The following is a 22,235-nucleotide window of genomic DNA, read 5'->3' as shown; positions in this document are numbered from 1 at the left end:
ACCTGGACAGGGCACGGATATCGCCCTCCTGGCTGCTGTAGAGGAGGCAAGAGCACTATTGGATGGGGGAGGATCAGTGGCAGTGATCCTCCTCGACCTCAGTGCAGCGTTCGATACAGTTGACCACCAACTTCTTATCGAAAGACTGGCTAGGGTGGGAGTGAAAGGAACAGCCTTATCCTGGCTCTCATCTTTCCTGGCCCAACGCTCTTACCAGATCTGGGAAAAGAACGCCCGCTCCTCCGAAATGCCCCTCCAATGTGGTGTTCCTCAGGGCTCCTCCCTGAGCCCCACTTTATTTAATATCTATATGTCCACATTGGAGGAGGTTATTATCCCTTTCGGAGTGAGCGTCGTCAGCTACGCCGACGACACTCAACTAGTGGTGTCCTTGTCCCACCCCAAACAACAGAAAGCTGATCTGCTCAACTGCCTTACCCAGGTTCATCACTGGATGAACAGATCAGCCCTCAAACTTAACGGGACAAAAACCGAGGTCCTTATACTGGGCCCGAAAGGAGCCTCACTTCCTCTGGACTGCTGGCCAGTCTGTCTGGGCCCGCCCCCTGACCCTAAGAAAGAGGTTAAAAGCCTGGGGGTGTGGATCGATTCCGATCTCTCCTTCATCTCACAAGCCAAGAAGGTGGCGGGGACCTGCTTCGGCCTCTTAAAATCTCTGAGGAAAGTCCTGCCCCTTCTCCCCCCTAAATCCCAAAAACTTTTAGTCCAAGGTCTCATAATATCGAGACTGGACTATAGCAATGTGATTTATCTGGGTGCTCCTGAAGCTACCCTTACTAAACTACAGATGATTCAGAATGCGGCCGCCCGGATCATCACCAACGCCCCGGCCAGATCATCTGCCAAGCCCGCCCTTAAACTCCTCCATTGGCTCCCCATAAGGGAGAGAGTCAAGTTTAAAGCCTTATGTCTCGTTCATAAAACACTACAGAACCAAGGCCCTCCTGTTCTCAGTAAAATGGTCACTCCCTATAGGAACTCTAGGCCCCTCCGCTCCAATGCAGAAAACTTCACGAACATCCCTAGATTCAGAAAAACTCGAGCAGGAGGAAGACGCTTCTCGGTTCAAGCCTCCCGCCTTTGGAACGCACTCCCCCGTAACCTACGTTTTGAACCCCAATACCTGCGCTTCAGGAAACTGTTAAAAACTCATCTTTTTCCCTAATCCTGTACCCCCCCTTCCCCTCCTGTTGCTTCAGTTTCCGCCTTCGTTCCTTGCCCTTCTTAGTCTCTGGCTCCGTTTGACCTGGTGAATTCAGGGTTCTTTAGCGCTGGGATACCTCCGGGTGACTATCGCGCTTTACAAAAATAAATAATAATAATAATAATAATAATAATAATAATAATAATAATAATAATAATAATAATAATAATAATAATAATAATAATAATAATAACAAGGTTGGCAGTCTTCTTATGGAAGATCTAACTTCAGGGGTAAGAACCAAAAGAGGGGCACCGGCGGACGCCAGTGACCAGTTACTCCAGCCAGTCCAGCTACCATCTCACTCATCAAAAATTGGAGGAAAATTGACCCATTTCCTGGAAAATTGGCGCCTCATCACCACGGTTCGCTGGGTACTCCAACTCCTAAGATTCGGCCATTCCCTAGAATTTACCACCATCCCACCTGCAACCCCTCCCCGCAGGTTCCCACACAAACATCTGCGACTGCTACTCCGGGAAATATCGGAGATGTTGAAGAAAGGAGCGATCGGGCGGGTTCCATCGGCTCAGAGGGAGAAAGGATTCTATTCCCGCTTCTTTCTGATACGCAAGAAAGAAAAGAAGTGGAGGCCTATTCTAGATCTCAGGGCACTCAACTCTTTCCTGAAGAGTCAGTCGTTCAGGATGGTGACGCTCCAAGAAATACTAGGCATTCTAGAAAAAGGAGATTTCATGACATCCTTGGATCTTCAGGATGCCTACTATCACATCCCGATACTTGGGGGCACAGGAAGTTTCTAAGTTTCGAGGTGGCAGGACTGCACTACCAATTCAAGGTCCTGCCATTTGGCCTCAAATCCGCTCCGCGGATTTTCACCAAGTGCCTTTCTCCTGTGGCAGCTTTCCTGCGTCAAATGGGTCACCAAGTCTTCCCCTACCTCGACGACTGGCTGGTAAAGGCACCCACAGCTGCAGGCGCCACCAAATCCTCCAACGCCTGTACCAATCTTTTCCAACATCTAGGATTGACTCTCAATCTTCAGAAACCCTTTGTCCCCAACAAGAAGCATCACCTTCCTCGGGGCGACCTTGAATACGGAATGCGCGAGGGCATTTCCTTCAGAAGAAAGAAAAAACAAGATAATATTGCTGGCCACGGCGGTGGCATCAAGGAAGTCCCTAAGAGTTCGCACCTTCAAATCACTCCTGGGAATGATGTCTTCTTGTATACTCCTCATCCCTCACTGCAGGCTTCGGATGCGTCCATTGCAAGAAGCCCTCACGAACCAGTGGACTCAGAGTACGGGTTCGTTCGAAGACATTGTGAGGATAACACCGCGAATATCCAAGAGCCTCGAATGGTGGAAAGATTACAGGAATCTGTCTATGGGACTGCCGTTCCTGCTTCCAGCAGCGCCACTTGTGATCACCACCGATGCATCTCTGGCGGGCTGGGGAGCTGTCCTTCAGGACCTCAGAGTAAGTGGCAAATGGTCAGTTCAGGAGCAACATCTCCATATCAATCTTCTGGAGTTGAGGGCTGTGTATCTAGCGCTGCAAGCCTTTTTACCACGCATCCAGAACTCCCAGGTGCTCGTCAGAACGGACAACACCACGACGATGCACTATCTAAACAAACAGGGAGGAACGCGTTCGCTCACTCTATCACGCGAATCGCAAAAGATCTGGAACTGGCTTGTTCTCCATGGGATCACTCTCAGAGCGGACTATGTCCCGGGCAAGGACAACACCATTGCAGACGCCCTAAGCAGACAAAAATCCCTCTCCCACGAATGGGAGCTCGACGAGAATTCGCTAACACACGTATTCTCAGAATGGGGAGTCCCAGGAATCGACCTGTTCGCCACCAGGGAGAACGCCAAATGCCCAAGCTACGCAAGCTGGCATCCCCAACCAAGGTTGCTCGGAAATGCCTTTTCCATAGGCTGGTTCAGCGTATTTGCGTACGCTTTTCCGCCGTTCCCGATGATTTCCAGGGTCCTCAAGAAGATGAAGGCGGAGCCTTGTACCCTGATCCTAATTGCCCCGTTCTGGCCGAGGCAGCACTGGTTCTCGGACCTTCATCGCCTCTCCATCAGGACACCGATTCGTCTAAAACAGCACCCGAACCTGCTGACAATGTCCAACGGGCAGGTGCAATTCCCGAACCTGCAATCACTCAGGTTATCGGCCTGGCTCCTGAGCACAGAGAGTTCTGCCATTTAAACATCCCGCAGGACTGCAGGGACGTGCTAGCAAAAGCGAGGGCGGACAGTACCAACAAAACCTACTCTCTCAAATGGAAACGCTTCTGCGTATGGTGTTTAGAGAAAGGCCTGAGACCACTCCATATCACACCTGAACAGATATTGCCATATCTACTACACTTGGCACAGTCGGGATTGGCGCATGCATCCATAAAGGTGCATCTGGCGGCAATTTCACGTTTTACCAGGACTTACAAAGGCCCGTCTCTCTGGTCCAGTAGGCTTATCAAACAGTTCCTCAAGGGACTATATAGGTCCTTCCCAAGACCTCGACGGGTCCCACCGACGTGGCACCTCAACTTGGTCCTTAACCAACTCATGAAGCACCCTTTTGAGCCCATTCATCGAGCTTCCATCAAGTACATCTCATGGAAAACGGCTCTGTTGCTCGCTCTAACATCTGCCAGGAGAGTCAGCGAGCTGCAAGCTCTCTCCATTCAGGAACCCTTCATGCAGTTCAAACAGGACAGGGTGGTGCTGAGGACAAATCCCAAGTTCATACGGAAAGTGCCTTCAGACTTTCACTTCAACGAGCTGGTGGTTCTACGTTCCTTCTTTGCAAACCCTACCACGGCAGTAGAAAGGACACTCCACTCTCTGGATCTCAAAAGGTGTCTTAAGTTTTACATAGACAAAACAAAGAGCTTCAGGAAGTCATCACAGCTATTTGTGGCCTACAGTAGGCCAAGGTTGGGTATGCCTCTAACAAAACAGAGCATCTCAAGGTGGATCTCCTCAGCAATAGCATTCTGCCATGACGGGGCCGGACGGCCTTTAAGAGACAGGGTGGAAGCGCACTCCACCAGAGCGATGTCCACATCAGCAGCGCTGTTCGCTGGAGTGCCGATTTTGGACATCTGTAGAGCGGCGACGTGGAAGTCACCGCACACATTCTCCAGACACTACTGCCTAGATGCCGAACTTATGAAGGATGCGGCAGTGGGCCAGGCGGTGCTTCGCCATCTATTCCAGTGAGGTGAGCCTTCCAACATCCCGCCATCCTGGTATGCACATTCTTTACTGATTTACTGTTTTGACGTATGCCAATGTTTCAAACTGATATGGTAATATGTGTATTATCTAAAATATCTATATGGCATGTTACATCAGAAATGTGCATAATGTATTGCTAACTACTCTGATTCAGGCATGTGAATCTATGAAAGACACCCCTAATACTGGATAAGAAACGCGTTACTTACCTGTAACAGCAGTTATCCAGTATTGGTGTCTTTCATAGATTCACATGCAACCCTCCCGCCTCCCCTGGAAGGACTCGCGTCTCTCTCTAACTATATTACGCCTACCTAGCTTGGTGCGTACGAAAATCTGAGGGACTGAGGCTCCTGCCAGGAAGGTTCTAGAGGGAGGTGATAGCTGATTGGCTGGCTCTAAGAGTTTGGTCCTTTTTACATAAGGACTAGGATAGGCTACTAAGGGGAGGCCCTTAGGCCTATTTTTCTCTATGTATGTCTATAGGACATTACTTTTTTATGTACCGGAGGCTCCCGTCTCGACGACGGGGAATGATTCAGGCATGTGAATCTATGAAAGACACCAATACTGGATAACTGCTGTTACAGGTAAGTAACGCGTTTCTTATCTTGTAGGATTAAGACCTATAACGGGCTTAAGCAGGGCTGCCTGTTGGCCCCTCTTTTGTTTTCCCTTTATATATATGACCTCCCCGGCAAGTTAATCTCAGTGGAGGGGGGGGGGGGGGCGCCCCTAGAATTGGTACAATGTCCATTGGTTCTCTATTATATGCAGATGACGTTGTCATTTTTGATTTAACTCCCATTGGCATGCAACGTCATCTGGATGCCCTGACCAAATATGAGGAGGACCATTTTTTGAAAATTAGTATTGCTAAAAGCAAAATTTTAGTCTTCCGCAAGAAAGGTCTCCGAATAAAGAAAGTGTATACGTGGTTGTTGGGGCATGAAGAACTTTAATCGGTAGACTCGTACCTGTATCTGGGGAAGGTTTTTAAAAAAAAACGGGCGAGACTCAGAGAATATATTTGTAAGGCTGCCACCCAGGCTGGAGCTTTAACAAGATTTTACAAAACCTGTGGAAGATGCCATTTTAAGCATGTTCTGTCAGTAATTAAGGTTAAAATTCGTCCTTCATTAACGTATGCTGCAGAAGTACTGGATAGGAATTATTGGCTCGCTTTTGATACGGCTGAAGGCCGTTTTTTCCACCAAATTTGTAATTTAAATTCTTTGGCTGCCCCTCATGTTCTACGCTTGGAATTCCATCTAGTCTCTTCATATACTTCATCCTTGTCAGTGGTCCTGAGGTGGGGGGACTCCCTCTTTTGGGGGGATGTGGACACCCTTAGGGCCGCTATGAGAATGGAAATCTTTGTTAAACTAAAAGATAAATCCGCTTTCTTCAGATCATTTGGGCTCAGTTTAAATTGCGATTCACCCATGCCAAAGCCTGCATTGAAGTCATTCTTAAAGAAGTCCGTAAGCTCGATTAGCACGGCAAGAGATACAGTTTTAAGTCAATCTAAAGCCCGCAATGAGGTGGTCTGTGAGAGTGCCGTGGGGAGTAGACCTCAGCCCTATCTTTCATGGAATCTCCCACATGGGATTAGAAGGTTGATACTACTTTTGAGAACCAACCTGTTGCCCCTGAGAGAAGTGACTGGCATTTGGGAAACAATTCCTTGAGGGGAGAGAATCTGTGAATTGTGTTTTTTACAAATTCAGGATCTTAATCACATGCTATTTGTGTTCCCGAAACTTCGTAGGGCCAGGCGCATGTTTTTAAGACCTTCATTCATCAAATCTAATATTCATTCTTCTCATAAGGCTCGATCTTTTGTCTTGTCCCCACCAAATGAAATAGTTTGCCATAGGATGTTTCAATTTTTTAAAACATTTCTGGCCATTTATTAGGAAATTCTTAAAGAGTTTAGTTTGCATGTTGTAATGCTTGTTGGTTGGACAATGTAGAATTTTGCACCCTTTACAAAGTATGTCCTTCCCTCTTTGCTCCGTTTTTAAATTACTTGAGTATTTTAAAAAAGCATTTAAAGCATGTCTTTTTATTGTATTGGTGTATTTTTGTGGACCTCCGTAGGAGTTCCGTAACAAATAAAAAATTGAATTGAATTGAAGGTTTGCCTCATGCTTGCACAACACAACATGGTACATGCACAATGCAGACCTCTACGACAGATTTATGATTTATTAAGCCATGCAGAACAGATCGATTTTTAACAGCTTTCTAAATTACAAGTAGTCCGAACATTGACTTAAGTGAAGGGGCAGTTGCTTCCAAAAAAGGGGGGCTAGGTGAGAAAAAGCTTTGCCAGTCAAGCGAGCTTTTTTAAACTGAGGTATGTAAAGAAGTGATTTAGATCCTGAACAAAGGGACCTGGAAGGTAAGTACCTTACAAATTTGTCTGATAGATAATTAGGACCCAAGTTATAAAGAGATTTGAAAACTGTGTAGCAGATCTTAAATTTAATCCGCTTCCACACTGGGAGCCAATGTAGTTGTTGAAGAAGGGGTAAAGAGGCCGTTCTGGGAGGGGCATTGGCTACTAGGTGGGCCGCAGTATTCTGGACTACCTGCAATTTGTTTAAACAGGTTTCGTTGGCTGAGACCAGCAAGGCATTGCAGTTGTCCAGGCGGCTTAACACTAGTACCTGAATCAGCATTTTTCATGTAGAAAAAGGTAGAAAAGGAAAGGCTCTACTTAGTAGGCCAAGTTTGTGAAAACATGCCCCCGCAGTAGTGGTGACATGCTCTCCAAGCGTAAGTTTCTGGTCTATGCGGACTCCCAGATTTTTTACCACTTTTTTAGGAGTAGGGGCAGAGCCCAATTCCTCTGGCAACATAAACTCGGATTTATCTGCGTTAAGTTGAAGGAAGTTGTCACTCATCCAATCAGCAATGGCCTTCAAACCCTCCGAAAAAATGGTCTGAATGTTGGTATTAGATTTATCAAAGGAGATTAGAAGCTGAGTATCGTCCGCGTAAGAGATTGGACTGAATCCTAGTTTCCTCATTAATTCCGCCAAGGGAGTAACATAAATGTTAAATAAAGTAGGGCTCAAACAGGAGCCCTGCAGTACTCCCTCGGTTACTCTTGTAGTCTTCGAGCGAAAAGGACCCAGATTAGTCGTCTGAGCTCTATCAGTCAGAAAGTTTGCCAACCATTTCAGCGCATTCCCTTGGACGTCCATGTCCTAAAGTATCCTAAGCAGGATCCGGTGGGAAATGGTGTCAAAAGCTGCCGATAGGTCAAGCAGCCCCAGAAGTACTGCCTGACCATTACTTCTGTCCAGCGACATTCTGATGTTGTCGGTTACTGCTATCAGGGCGGACTTGGTGCTGTGTCTGGCCCGGAAGCCTGACTGCGAGACATCCAGGCAAGTTTTACCAAAAACTTGCTCTGAAGAGGGAGCATGGAAATAGGGCAGTAGTTGGGTACCTCGTCCATGGGAACTTTAAGGTTTTTCCGGATTGGGACTACTTGCGCTGCTTTTCATTCAAGAGGGAGTTTGCCTTCCTTTAAAGAGCTGTTAAGAATGGTGCAAATAGGGGCAGCAAGTTGCTTGACGAGCAGGGAAGTGGTCCTAGTGGGGATGAAATCTGATGGAGATCCAGATTTGACTTTCTGTAGTAGAGATTCTACCTCATCGGGTGTGAGTAGAGGAAAGTTCTCCAATAGTAAAGCATTTGATGTAGTTGGTGAGTGCTCTAGCGTAGGACCTCTCTGGGTACCACTAGCCATGGTGATTTTATTATAAATCATGCAAATTTTCTGGATGAAGTGATTTGCTATGTTACATAGAGTTTGAGAATGGGCCTCTTCATTGTTGCATGCCTTTGGGTTTGTAAAAGACTTTAGGATCTGGTACAGGGTCCTGGGGTTACCTGCCTGCTCAAGTTGCCTCGCAATGTAAGTTTTGTGGGCAGATTTTTAATTTATGATATAAAGCCAGTAATTCTTTATATCTTTCCTTGTGCTGTGGGTCATGTGAGAGGCGTCCTTTCCATTCTAGTTTTTTACAGTGACTCTTTTCCGTCCGAAGGAGGGGAGAATACCAAGCAGTTTGGGGCCGTTTGGGAGGGTGAGGACACTGCTTCAATGGGGATAAGTAATAAACTGTGGATTTTATAATAGTGTTGTAGTAGACCAGGTGCTCCTCCACACTATCAAAATCAGGATTCCGGGAAGGAATTAAGTTCTGGAACTGATCAGGCGTACGTTTATGCCATTGTCTATACCACCACATAGAATGAGGATTAGTAGCAGAGTAATCTTTGGGGCTACTAATTTGAAATTCGATCAATGATTGGTCTGACCATGTCAAAGGGCATGTTTCTCCACGGAGGATATTTGGGGAGTTAGTAAGGATTAGATCCAACGTATGTCCTGCAGAGTGAGTGGGAGCGTTGTTAATCTTGATAAGGTTGAGTGTGGCCAGGTGTGCCAGGCTTGCAGAGGTGTGATGATTAGCAGTATTTTCACTGTGAATGTTAAAATCACCTAAAAGTAAAACAATTCTAGTTGAGATGACATGCGGGGAGATAAATTCCATCAATTGTTAAGAAAAGTCTAACAGTGGGCCTGGGGGTCTATATACAAGAGCTCCTTTCCAGCTATGTTGTGGATGTAGGTCTATTCAAAAGACTAGAATTTCTAGTGTGTCTTTACACAGTTGATCTAAAATAGAGATTTTAATGGAATCCTTGTGGATAATTGCTATACCTCCACACGCCCTACCCGGTCTATCACCTTTTTGAATGCGATAGCCTTCTGGAAGTGCCACCACAATTGCAGGGTTAGAAATGGGTTTTATCCATGTTTCGGTCAGAAACCCTAAATGGGGGGGTGTTTGGAGGAAAGCAGACCCCAGATATTGACTGCGTGTTTAGGCAGGGATCTAACATTAGCCAGAAGGCAGTTCCAACCTTTATCACAGGGAGTCTGAAAAGGGCCATTCATGTCGTTGGTACAGGGGATTGGACTATTTCTCTGACCGAGAATCTAATTGTTGGTCAGTGAGTATTCAGAATTTGTACTCTGGAATCTGCATGTAAACGGGCCTTCCAGAGCTTTAGGTGGGGAGAGATCAGGGAGGACTGAATGTCTGCAAGAATTAATGAGACTGTGCTTAATCTTTAATAGTTCAAGGCGTGTATGAGAGCAGTGATTACCAAGTATATGACCAGGAATTGGGGGCAAATCGGCAGGAGTTCTGTCTCCCGGCGACGTCCAGTCGCAGACGGGCGCAGGCAGGCTTGCCTTAGGCACGTTATTGTGCAGAAAGCTGCTCCTTCCTGCACAAAACAATGCTGCCTACAACACCATTCACCCTTGTACTATGATGCAAAGATGCCTGCATTGGTGCTAGGCTGCCAGAATGGCACCAGCGCAAATGAAGAGGACAGGAATGTGCTGTATTGGATAAATACAGTGCATTCCTGCCCTTTCCCTGTGATGCAGGGCAGAGCAGCAAGATGACATGCTGAATTGCCCCGCACCACAATTTTCATAAATATGCCCCCTAGTGTTTAAGGTGGAGACATGTGTGGCAACGGGGATTATCCAGCCATTTGCTCCCATGAGGCCTGCAGATCTTTTGAACAGTAGTTGTTACATGGTTTAAACAACTACCCATATTCTAATATAGACTTAATTTTGTTTGTGTTCCTTCTCCTTTCTTAGGATTCTTGTAGTGGATAATCTCCAGTTTTCAATCAACTCAACCTGGGAGAATTAAGTGCTACAATAGGGTGCTTAGCTCTCAGTAAGGAGACAATTGTGGGAGAATTATTTTCATAAGCCTCACATCCTGCATAACTAATAACCCAATTTCCTACGATTATCAATTGAATTTCTCTCTACTTTTGCCTTCCAACTGTGAGCCAGTCTGAAAGGAAAAAACACATTCTGCAAAATGTCCTCTGAATCATATGGTATTATGGGTAACACCCAGGGCCGGACTGATTGTAGCAGGCACCGGGCAATCCCCCGGTGCGCCGTACGGGTGGGGGTCGCATTTGGGCCCCTGGGGGCCGTTTTTGTTACAGGGCCGTTTTTGCAGCATAGCTGCAAAATCGGCCCTGTAACAAAAACGGCCGAAAACCGGCCCGGACAAAGAGTTCGGCGGCACACCCAACCCCCTGGGGGGGCCGGCCGAGGACCTTGCCAGGGCCGGTTTTGGTTCCCAGTCCGGCCCTGGTAACACCAAATTCAGAGTTGTAGAAATAATTCACATTTCATATATTTAGAGATTTCTTACATACTCCTTTTTGATTCATTAGATTTTCCATACAAATTGATGCATAGTTGGTACACAACGAAAAATCATTATACTGCTGCTCAGTTGTTTGCTCTGTTTTTTTCAACTACCAAAAAACACTATATACGCTTGTGACCAGAAGAGTCTGACAGACATAATGGCATTTTACTGTTGTGTAACTGTCCTCAGGTAAATAAAAAAATGCAGATGGAAATTTCACCTATTTCAATTTATTTCTACTTATATTCACTAGTGTTTTATTTTAATGATTAGTTTAGCTGAAAAACCATGACATATCTACACAAATATCCCCACACTAAATTCAGAATAGTGTCTACTTTTCAGAAAAGTATGGCTTTTCAGGTTCTCCTGTGGGTTTCACATCACTTTCCACCTCAAATTGCAAATGGGTAAAAACCACAAAAAAGCAGAAAAATAGATTACCATTTAATTGCCAACTCTCTCGTCTCCTGAAAGCTGGCAAGAGACTGACCTTAGCACCCTAAACCTTTTGTTAAGGCGATGTTTAGAAAGAAAATCATACAATTTCTTGCGCAGCACTTTTCACCCTTTTTCTAAAAACAACAAACAAATTCTGCTACATTTGACATATTTTCTTTATTTCCTTCTAGGCCGATCCACAAGCTCAGGGTACTTTTAGACTCTCCAACATGTGGAGGAAAAACTGACTTGTGAAATGTGGCCTGAATATTTTTTGTGGAAAAAATGTTTTGCAAGCTTAAGCGCAAATATCACAAAAAAGGCTCAGGGTTGGGGGGATCAGCTTGACCGCGACCTAATTGAGATGTTGCTGAATGTATGATATTTGTTGACTGAGTAGTGGTGGAACTTGTTTAGAACCTTTATTTGAACTAGGATACTTTATTTAGAGAACCCTGGATCCAAAAAAGGTGGGCAATAAGAAAGCAAGCATGTGTGGTTTTAGTAACAGTCAGATAATATATCAAAGGAAGTGAATTGCAGAAAGAGACATTATCTGTGAGAAAAACTCCAACTGAGAAGGCTACTCTGCTGCTTTCTGAAAGTAGGATTGTCTTCATATATATTTCTGATACAGATTAGGAAGTAGTTTTGGAGGTTTGGACCAAGTGCAGCATTTTTGTTTATACCATTTGTGATTTAAAAAGTTACGTGATTAGTCGAAGTGTTTTAGGGTCCTGGTTTAGGATTCTCTTTGGAAGAGTGAGTTAAGATAATTGGTGACTGTTTTTCTAGATGGCATGGTGGTTGGTGCAAAATGTCAGTTACTGTGAACATATTGGTAGTGGGTGTTCATGGAGGCAGTTCAATGTGGTTTTCAGGTATTTCGGATTGAGCATTTGTCTGGTGACAGGCATAGATATTTGATTGGTTCTTATGGAAGGCTTGCATGAAGGAGTTAATGTATTTAGATGGGCAAGTGATGTGTCAATGATCAGTCCTGCTTAGTGTTAAATTGAGAGGAAAGGGGTTATATTAAATGAAGGCAGCTTTTTGGGTGCTTGTTAGGGGACTTTCTGGTCGAAAGCTAAACAAATCTAGTATGGTGATGTGAAATCATCCATAGGAAAAGTAGGAACAAATTTGAAATGACAAAGATCACTGCATCACTTAGAATGTGGCCTTGAATACTAACCAGCTCAGCTTCAGTTTGGCATGCAGGCCCTGGAGCCCACAGTCTACAAGGAACCAGATTCTAGAATTTAAAGACCAACTATGTTTGACTTTAAAAAGAGAAGAACTATAATGAAGGCAACCAAATGAAGTGAATCAAGGGAGCATTCATTATGGTCCTATGTTTATTTCTGTGAAAAGAATATCAAATGAAGCAAAATCAATTATGAAGCAAATACATTACATCAAGGTTAAAATATATGAATAATAGGCCTCCGTGCCAGTGGCAGAAACTGCAAACCACTAATACAAAAGGTGGCCATCTTGAGATCCGGCTATCTAGATGTGACAAAGGAATGGAAATGAGGAGAGCATGTTAGGGTCAGGCTTACACTTGAGTCACCAAATTACATTTAGAAAAATGTCTGCTGCACTGAAGAGATTATAATATAAGTCTAGAATATGAATATATATTTTATATATACATATATATATATAATATATATTTCTAATATAATCTTAAATAATAAATCTTATAATATATGATAAAGAATTGAATGTGATAAACAGTATGATGATTGAGTGTCCTTTACTTGTGTAAAGTAGTCTCTCGTGCATTACAATGGTACATTTCCCTGGGGATGAAATGATACACTAATCATAAAGTAGTATGCAGTGGCAGGGTAATATTCAGATGCCAAACCCCACTCTGTGTACTTGTTAAAGTATTGTCAGCAATAGGCCTGCAATATCAAGCCAGACTGAAAAATCTTTGGGTGAAAAGTTCCAATGATAGGTCTTCTTGCAAGACTTGGGGCCTGATTTCAATCTTCTTGGGTGGGTTACTGTATGAAACCTGTGGCAAATAACCCGTCTGGGGAAATATAAATCCCATTGAATGCTATGGGATTTATATTTCAGCGGACGGGATATCCGTCACCGTTGTGACGGAGTAACCCATCCACCAAGTTTGTAATCAGGCCCTTAATGTTTGGAACTAGGTAAGATGAGAAGTGGGGTTTGCATGATTATAGCATACAGAGCCAGAATTTTCAGGACTGGAGCACAACTGGGGGTTTCAGGACTGGAACAACATTGGGGCTTGCAGGACCAGAGCAAAGCTGGAGTTTGCAAGGCAGGAGCAGAGGTGGGGTGGGTAGCACAGGAGCAAAGATGGAGTGTACAGGGCAGGATCGGAGCTTGAATGTGCAGGACAGGAGCAGAATTGAAGCAAGCAGGATGGACACAAGTGAGTTGAGTTTGCATGACTGTTGCAGAAATTGATGGGAATAAAACGGAAAGACTGCAACTGCAGGAGCAAACTGGAGATACATTGATCATAGACTTATTATATAATGCTTTAACAGGAACCACTGCACATGGAATTATCAAACTTGGAGAGAGAAACAGGAGATGAAAACATCTAAATGTACTTTGATTTAGTTGGGGCCACACAACAGGTAAGGGATGGTCTTAGAGCAGGGACCGGTTGGCAAGAAAGGGGAGGTCTTAGATCTTGACATAATGGAATTGTGGCTGTTTTGGGGGGCAATCTTGAAACTAAAGAGAAGTTACTCTCCAATTTCCATACATGGCCAGCGTATACTTTGTCTGCAGCCTTACCTGGTACTGACCTCAGATATGGCAGAATGTAGAATTTGAAGTGCATATCCTGCATCTATTACTTTCAATACTTCTTTGCCCTCCTTCCACATGAGAGGCATGTTGGGAGACCATGAAATATTCTGTCTGTAAACCATGACTGCTCAAGGACTCGCACTGTAAGAAAACATTTCCTTTCTGCTGGCCTTGTCTTCTTGGGTTGTTTCGATTTTTAAGACTTAGTTGATCTTTCACTTTACCTTTGCTTTCTACATGATGTTGTTTGCAAGTTCATTTATACAGGATTTTTCAGCATAACGTAATTAATTTTTTCCTACCACTCTTGCTGGAAGACTGGTATACCTTCACCATATTTTCTGTAAAAACAAGTTGCAATGTTAATCTGGAGCCTCTATTCTGCTGCTACATTTTGTACTATTTATAGGTCTAAGAGCCCCCATATGCTGCATACAACTGTAATAATCATCAGTAGTTGTTCAGATATGAGCTCCATCATTCGTCAATCTCCAATGACATTTCATCATTTAGTAATCTTCGTCATGCTAAGAATTGCAACGTGTTTCATAGTAATGTTTAAGGGAAGCTCCAATTTGACTATTGAGGTGGCACCAACAGTGTCCCCTGTGACCGAGTGATTTATTTATTTGCTTTATTGTATTGATGCCGGTATGCATTGCTAGATCTGTCTTTGTAGATGTATGATCCATGCCACTACGAGCAAGTTTGTATGTCTATTTTATTGGACTATAAATAATGCTATAGCTATTGGTTTTGTCCGCATTTGTTCATTTTGCTTTTTAGAATCTTGTGCATTTTCAGTTTTTACATAAATAAATGCAATGGAGCCAGGCATTAGGATGAACCTGTTGACACAGCAAATTAATTTCTCAAGCATATACAAATTTGTACCAAGAGAAACTGTTTAATTAATGATTTATGGATAACGGAATCATAGATATGTTATGAAACCTATATGGTGAAGCTGCTAACGCTCTACTCAACTGCTGGTGCAAGTCTCATAAAAGAGCTATAGTATGACAAGTGCATGAACTTGCATTTTAAATTAATTTGTTGATTGGCATAATTCACATTTTGCTCTGGATATCTTGCCTTTAGAGAAGTTTTTTGAAATGAAGAAGGGACAGTGCAAAGATGCTCTCGAAATTTACAAGCGATTTCTAACGAGAATGACTCGAGTATCTGAATTCCTTAAAGTTGCAGAGGTAAGCTATTGTAAAATCTGCCATTCCATTTGCAGTCTAACTGTTTTGTTATGGAAATTTGAGGACGAGATACAATTCAATTTAGATCAGTTTTTCTTCAACATAATTCCCAGAAGACCAACAATCAGATGTCTTGAATATAGTAAATCCAAAAAGAGGCACTGCAAAGTAAATAACACGTTTAACATAGAGCCAAGTTGATTTAACATGTATAGCAGAAGTCCCTGAATCTAACACTTTCTTTGTTTGAAAATGCCTTATTCAGAGGTTTCATACATGTAATGTTAGATTTCAAAGTGGTTAATGATTGCTGGCTTCTATACAAGTTGCCAAATCATGGGCATAATTCTATGACCAGCTCTTTATATTTTATATTAATCTTCGATCTCATTTCATTTTAATAACTGGCTTGGGATTACTTATAGTCCAAAAATTGTACCATCGACCAGTTAATTTTCATAAGTCAATTAAGTTTTTAACTTAGATGCTCATCAATGGCACTTGCCCTAATTTACAATGTTGCCTCTTTTGCTCCAAGTGTGGTATCCTTCTCACACTACCGAATATCCCAGGCTTCTCACCATTAGCAGCCCATCATTATATGTAAGATATAATATATTGTGAGGTCTTCATAACAAACCATACCTACAACTGAGCTCATATTGATTTCAGGAGGAGACTAGTATCGCCATATCTGTCCATTTCCCAGCTAGAGGTGTCCAGAATGTATGGTGACGTCTCTCAAACTCTTGACAAATGTATTCTCAACATTGTTGTGCAGTGTTTCAGAGTTTACATTCCTCATTTCAGTACTTCTGAGCCCCCTGCAACCCAACATATTAGACTTTGTCTCCCTACTGCATGCTTAAAAAGACTGACAGCTAGGCAGATAGATTGGACAGTCAACTGATTCAATTCCAGTGAAACGTATACGTGCCTCTGAAGGAAATCTAAATATTAAAGTCAAACTTTAATTGCTCATTTAGTTACCCTAGAAATCCTCTGCTATCTGGTGTTGGCAATCAAATAGCCCAAGCCCATCCTGCGGGCTTCTATTCTACAATTTTAGATCATAGCCTAGAAGTCAACCAGAGCATTGCTTCTTCAGAAATTTATCAAAAATGGTCTCATTTTATTTTAACAATGAAACTTAGGCATTACAGTTTGTAGTTTCTTTAGAGTTTATAGCTCTGAAAATTCATGTTATGCAATCTACTTGGTGTGCCAAGACCTTGCTGGAACTCCAGTATGTCTTAGTTTTGAATTCTAGCAGAGATATTTCAGCTTTTCACCCTTCTGAGTTTGTTGAATTGATATCATATTAGTGAAAGATACATATATCAACGTAGTTGGTCTGGATAAATCTGGAAATTTGTCTTCTGACTAACACCCCACTCAAGCTCTGTTTAGGTTGGCAAATGATAAAAGAATTTCATCCTCATCTAGTCCTGAACACCTGTATATCTTTAGCAATTTAGTGTTTGAACCTTACTTGTCTCCGAAAGCTCATGGGCACAACATGTTACCTAGCAAAAAGCTTGATCCAACATCTACCTTCCTTTAAAAGCCTTGTTGGACTTCTGTGCACTCACAAAATGACTTTTTTTGGTTAATCATTAAAAATATAGGTGGTAATGTACGTAATCCTGTCTTCTTCGGACCTGCAATGGATGTCTTTCTGTTGGTCATGGACTGCAATAGCTCCCTTGTCTATCCTGGTAGAGTGATAAAACTGGAGTCACAAAATTGGCATTCATTATTATCCCCCCACACACCGTCACCCCGCCCATGTAATCTAAGTGATCCATCTGCTGACTCCCCAGGGTTTTTCTTCGGACTCTTTTTTGACCCCAACGCAGATGGCTACAAGCCCATTTCGGAGCTACTGGCGATAATATTTTTCATAATTGTTATATGTATAGAAATCTTCATCTATAAGCAAGAAATCTGCATCAAAATATGTTTACAACTCAAAGTGCAAATATAATATCAAATCTTCTGTTTTTAAATATTAAACCTAATGTAGCCTAAAATGTCTTTGTGTATACTAATGTGCAAATTCTCCAAAATTAGCCTTCGTCTTCCTCCATGTAGTTAGCTATGGACGGTCAGGGTCTTTTAGTATTAGAGCTCTGACAGGAGAAGATATTTACAACTGAGCACATGGAGAACTTTGTGCCTTTAAGGGAGTAACTGGACGAAAGCTGATTATTCATACAACACCAATTGTAAAGCCCTCCTCCCTGTATCCCCAACCCCCCCAGTAGGAAAACCACAAGAGTTGGGAGGACCACCATGTTTAGTGGTTGTAGGGCCTACATCTTCACAGTGTCATTCTCTAAGAGTTAAAAGGACAAAAATTGCAACCTGTACTGTCAGAGGACTCTATGATGCATGCATGATACTGGTAGTCGAAGTAAATACCTACTCAACATTCATTCTCTTCTGAAGATCTATAATACTGTTCAGTCAATTTGACTGGTGGCGGAAATGGACCATATTTCCCTCACGGTGTCCATAATGAAAGGTCCCTGAAAGATTATGACCTCCCTTTTCAGTAACAAATATTTTATGCCATCTTCTCTAAGGCTCTGTTAGCGTAACAACAACACATGGTACATTTCAAAACAATACGATAGAAGATCACTGTGACTTCCTTTGGTCATTTTCCTGGTTCAAGATGTTTTGGCTCAAGACTAGGATCCCTGGTCATTTACTTTAGCTCATCCAGCCGCATTCAGGTGAATTCTGTTAGACCTTGGTGTGTTTTTCCTCTTTAACTTTTTGCCTTCAACCCTCCCGTTTGCTGACTTAATTTTTTATATTATACGCGACGGTAGTAGAGAATTTAAATGAACAAACCTTATGAAAGCAGTCCTCGCGTATGATATAAAAAGAAACTGTATTTGTTATTGAGGATATGCCTGTATTTCCAAATTAATTCATAAAGCAGAGTGTGCATGTAAAGCAGAGGGCACATGCAAAGGAATATTACCTGACTCTGAGATGAGCTATGCGCGTCCTCTGACTCGTACGCTCATTTTACAAGTTAGCGGATGTCTTTGCCTTTTTCGTGCTCCAACAAACAGTGGTGCTCCACGCGAAGTTAACAATGGTCAGGCAGAAGGACCAAATACAAACGAAGTTGTAAACAAGAAGCGGTCGTCATTGCTGAAGCCGGAGTACCGCGAGTGCTGTGTGGGGCTACATAAAAAACCAAGCGGCAGCCATTCTTAAAGTGAAAGCGCGCATGGCACGCTGCAAATACAAACAAGAAGCAGCCTCCATTGCTGAAACTGGCATCCCGTGAGTGTTGTGTGGCGCTGCATATAAAATAAACAGACCCCATTGTTATGCACTTGGTCAGTATGCTCCCTAAATGCTAATGAAAGCTAGAGAGGGAGGTACTAAGGAGAGACTATTATGCCTATTCACAAATCAAAAGCCATCATTTAAAAAAGACAAGAAGAAAGAGCCAATTGTAAAGATCGGCAGAAAATGGGCAGAGCTTAAAGTCCATACCTGAATGCAGCATATCTTTAAGAGACGGCGCAAGCACTACCTAGGTGAGACCTAAAAATCCCCTCTTATGGTGAAGTCAGATTTTAAATTAAACTTTTTATAATGACAATTTTAGAACGTTGCCATTTTCCTGCCTTAGCGTTTTAGTGCCTGCAGCTTGTCTCTGGGTCTCATGGGTGGGTGTAGCTGACAGTTGGGCTTTGTCTATTCCTTCTAGACCGCCACACACAATAGACCGCTTAGGTGTGCCTGGATAGACCGTCACTGGCAGGATGGGAGGGCCGAGCTAGGCACAGCTGTACTTACACTTGATTAGGCTGTGTCCTGCCACCACAAAAAGGGCTGCATACACGCTGTAGTAAGTCTGGAGCCAAGACAGGGAAGGCAGGATGCCTGTGGACCTCAAAAGGAAACTTGTAGAAGCTTCTGCCCCCTCAAAGGAAGGCACAGGTATAAATATTGGACCCAAGACACCTATATTTCAGTACGCTTCTGGACCTGTGGATACTCTGTCAGAAAGGACTGATAATCTGCTGTAAGGACTGCCACTATGCTGGACTGCTTCCCTAAAAGACTGCTGCCCTGCTGTGCTGACCTGCTGCCCTCTTGCCTGTGTGAGGACTGGAACTGCATCTGTTGAACCCAGAACCCCAGAGTAACTCCAAGGGCTAGTTGGCTGGTTACCTAACTAGAGCCTCAGGGACAGAAGGCTCTAACAACCTTGAACCTAGGACTCCGCCATTGTGAGTCGTATGCTGCCAAGTTGTGCGACCCCAGTCTTGAACCCCTGGAAAAGGCCCTGAAGGTGCTCTGCCAGACCATTGGTGGATCCAGCAGAATTGGCTTATCTCCTCTGCTGAGCTGCACTATCCTTAGCAGAATGGACTCATCCACTGTACTGCAAGGATTCTCCCAGTACAAGGACTCTGCATGGACCCTGCAGCCCGCTTCAAAGCCACTGATGTCTGAAGCTTCCCCAGACGTAGGTCCTCGCGAGGCAAATCTTTAATCAACGGCAGCCTCAATAGCAGTGCAAGTTCTCACATTGCAGCCTCACAGCTCTTCTGGAACCAACACATCACCCAGACTGTGTGACACATGCTCAACATGAGACCTCACAACATTCAGCAACTAGGATTGAAGGTACTCTTGTTCAGCAGACCTATCTGGGTTCCTGTAGCCGGCTCGTGCTCCATCATGGTCGGCCCAAGCTTGTAACTGTTGCGAACCATCACGACCAGAAATCCAGAGTTGTCTCTTTTTGCTTTTTGGCACTATTTTCTCTTAATTCTTAAAAATTGCATATCTCTTGTTCTAATGATTGGGTTTTTGTCATTTTGGATGTTTTTTTTTTTTATTAAAATGTACTCTGGTTTTCTAAATATGTGTGAGATATTTTGTGTTTTTAATACCCCTTCTGTTTTACTTCCGCCCCACCCCTTTCCTTCAAATAGATTAGCATGTAAGTATGTTGTGGCATTTATGTAGTGAAAGCCTTGCCTGGAAACAACAGACCACTGAACAACAGGAGTTATGATGTTTATGGGAATTTGTATGGTGCGCTAACCACCCTTGTGGGTATGCAGGCCCTTGAACAGGTTTGGAGGTATGTAGTTTCTGTATAGTTATTTTGAAGAGCCAGGTCTTCAGCCTTTTGCAGAACTCAAGAAGAATGGAGGAGGCTCTGATCTGTTGAGGGAAGTTGTTTCATGCTTTGGGTGCTATGTAGGAGAATTAGTGTTTTGATATCGCCAATTAGATAACACAGCTCTTCCACACGGTAGCCCAACACCCGGCGCAGTCAAAACACTTTAACACAAAACAAACAACACCTTTAGAAAAGGGTTTTATTTTACAAAATGCAAGGACTCTCTCTTTTGAATAAGGCTTGGGGTTTATTTTACGCAATGCTCTCAAAAGCTTTCCCAGATGTCAAATGCAAAATTCAAAAATACAAAGATGTGTATATTATCTACTGGCGGTCGCCAGTAGATAGTTATAGTTAGGACCGTGTTTCCATAGGAAATCTGAAAATTCTATTTTGAATAACTTTGGCGCCAGTTGACGAATCCTCGCGAAATTTTCAAAACTAATGGGGCGTTCTGCTCAGCTCCTACCCTGAAAGTCTCGGGGTGATTCGTCAAGCGGGGGCTGAGAAAAAAGGGGGGTCCCAAAACGCGTTTTCCCCATGCATTTTCCCATAGGACCTTTAGTCGAAAGGTACAGCCCGAACGGCTGAACAGAATTACTTGATATTTGGCAAAGAGGTAGTCCTCAGGTCAGGCATGTGCCTTTTGCATATATGGTGTCAATCTGTTCAGTAGTTCCTGAGAAAATTGCATTTAAAAGTACATAAATATCTATAAGCGCGCACCGTGCGCGCACCCTAACGTGCGCGAGCGCAATTCTGATTGGTGGTTACATGTCAGTCAACATTCGAATCGGTCGAAATCAGGAAGTGTCGGACGCCATTTTGTGTGTTTGGTGTGTGACAGTGAAAAAGAAAGGTGGAGAACGTGAAAAGGGGGCAGGGTAGAGAGTTCCTGACCCCTTTGTCAGGGGGTCCCTGAAGGACCCCGAAGGGTGAAAAAAACATTTTTTTTTTTTTTCAAAAGATCGCGGGGTGCGCGCACCATGCGCGCACGGTGAAAAACCTTTTAAAAAAAAAAACATATTAAACGAGCCATTCCATATTACAGGATACAGTCAATCTATAACTATATACATAGGTAGTTTATTGTAAAATAAATATATAACAAATATAATACATACATAACTTAGCATTAAAAAAAACCTTACAAATTCACTTAAAAAACCATAGGTTTCACACACGTTATAGTTAGGAATTAGCATTTAAAAAACCTTGCAAATTCACTTAAAAAACCATAGGTTTCACACATGTTATAGTTAGCTGGACATTTCACTCGTAAAAAACGAATGAAATTCCCCTGTTATAGTTAGTGCAGATAACTATAACTCGCACCAATAAATTTGTGGCAGAATAGAAATTTTTCCTAATTGTGCATCTTGAAGTATGTAATATTCAAATTAGACTTTGGACAGCCTCCGCTAGATCGTACTCATTTAATCATACGCATTTCAAAACCTTAGATGTTGGACTAGTCTGGGTATCCATGCTTCCTGATGTAATATATTTTCACTTTCACTTAACAAAAAATAATACTATCAGTCTATAGGGATTTTAGACGTCTTTTTAGAATCTCTATTTTCTGTGAATAAATGGGGCTAATGAGAACTTTCCCTGTTGCTAGTATACTTGTGGGAAACAGTTCAGCAAGAGCTGCCAAGTGGGATCTGTCATTTACTCAACTAACATCAGATTTCTCAGGTCTACCTTTTCTTTGACCTCACTGTCTTCATAACAATGCAATTGTTGACCATTTCCTTTTTCCTTTATTGAGATGAGATGGCATTCCAAAGGTAAGTTGTTGGTTAACATCCGCTCAATAGAACTCTGCTCCTAATTGGCTTATTATTTTGCTTTTCTGTGTCATTTAGAA

The 22,235-nt window shown here is 43.0% G+C and overlaps 1 protein-coding gene across 5 annotated transcripts in view; it reads left to right on the top strand.

Moving 5' to 3' along the window:
• SNAP91 (synaptosome associated protein 91) overlaps nt 1–22,235 on the top strand; it is a 667,800-nt gene that overhangs the window by 268,588 nt on the left and 376,977 nt on the right. For all 5 annotated transcript variants that reach the window (XM_085611031.1, XM_085611030.1, XM_085611029.1 and 2 more), the window contains exon 8: nt 15,086–15,192. In XM_085611031.1, coding sequence (XP_085467157.1) covers nt 15,086–15,192 — 107 coding nt within the window. The remainder of the gene's footprint in view (nt 1–15,085; nt 15,193–22,235) is intronic.

The sequence above is a fragment of the Triturus cristatus genome, chromosome 6 (genome assembly GCF_964204655.1).
Source record: "Triturus cristatus chromosome 6, aTriCri1.1, whole genome shotgun sequence".
Classification (NCBI taxonomy): Eukaryota; Metazoa; Chordata; class Amphibia; order Caudata; family Salamandridae; genus Triturus; species Triturus cristatus.
Note: the sequence above shows the minus strand (reverse complement) of the source record. Positions and strands in the feature narration are given on the sequence as shown.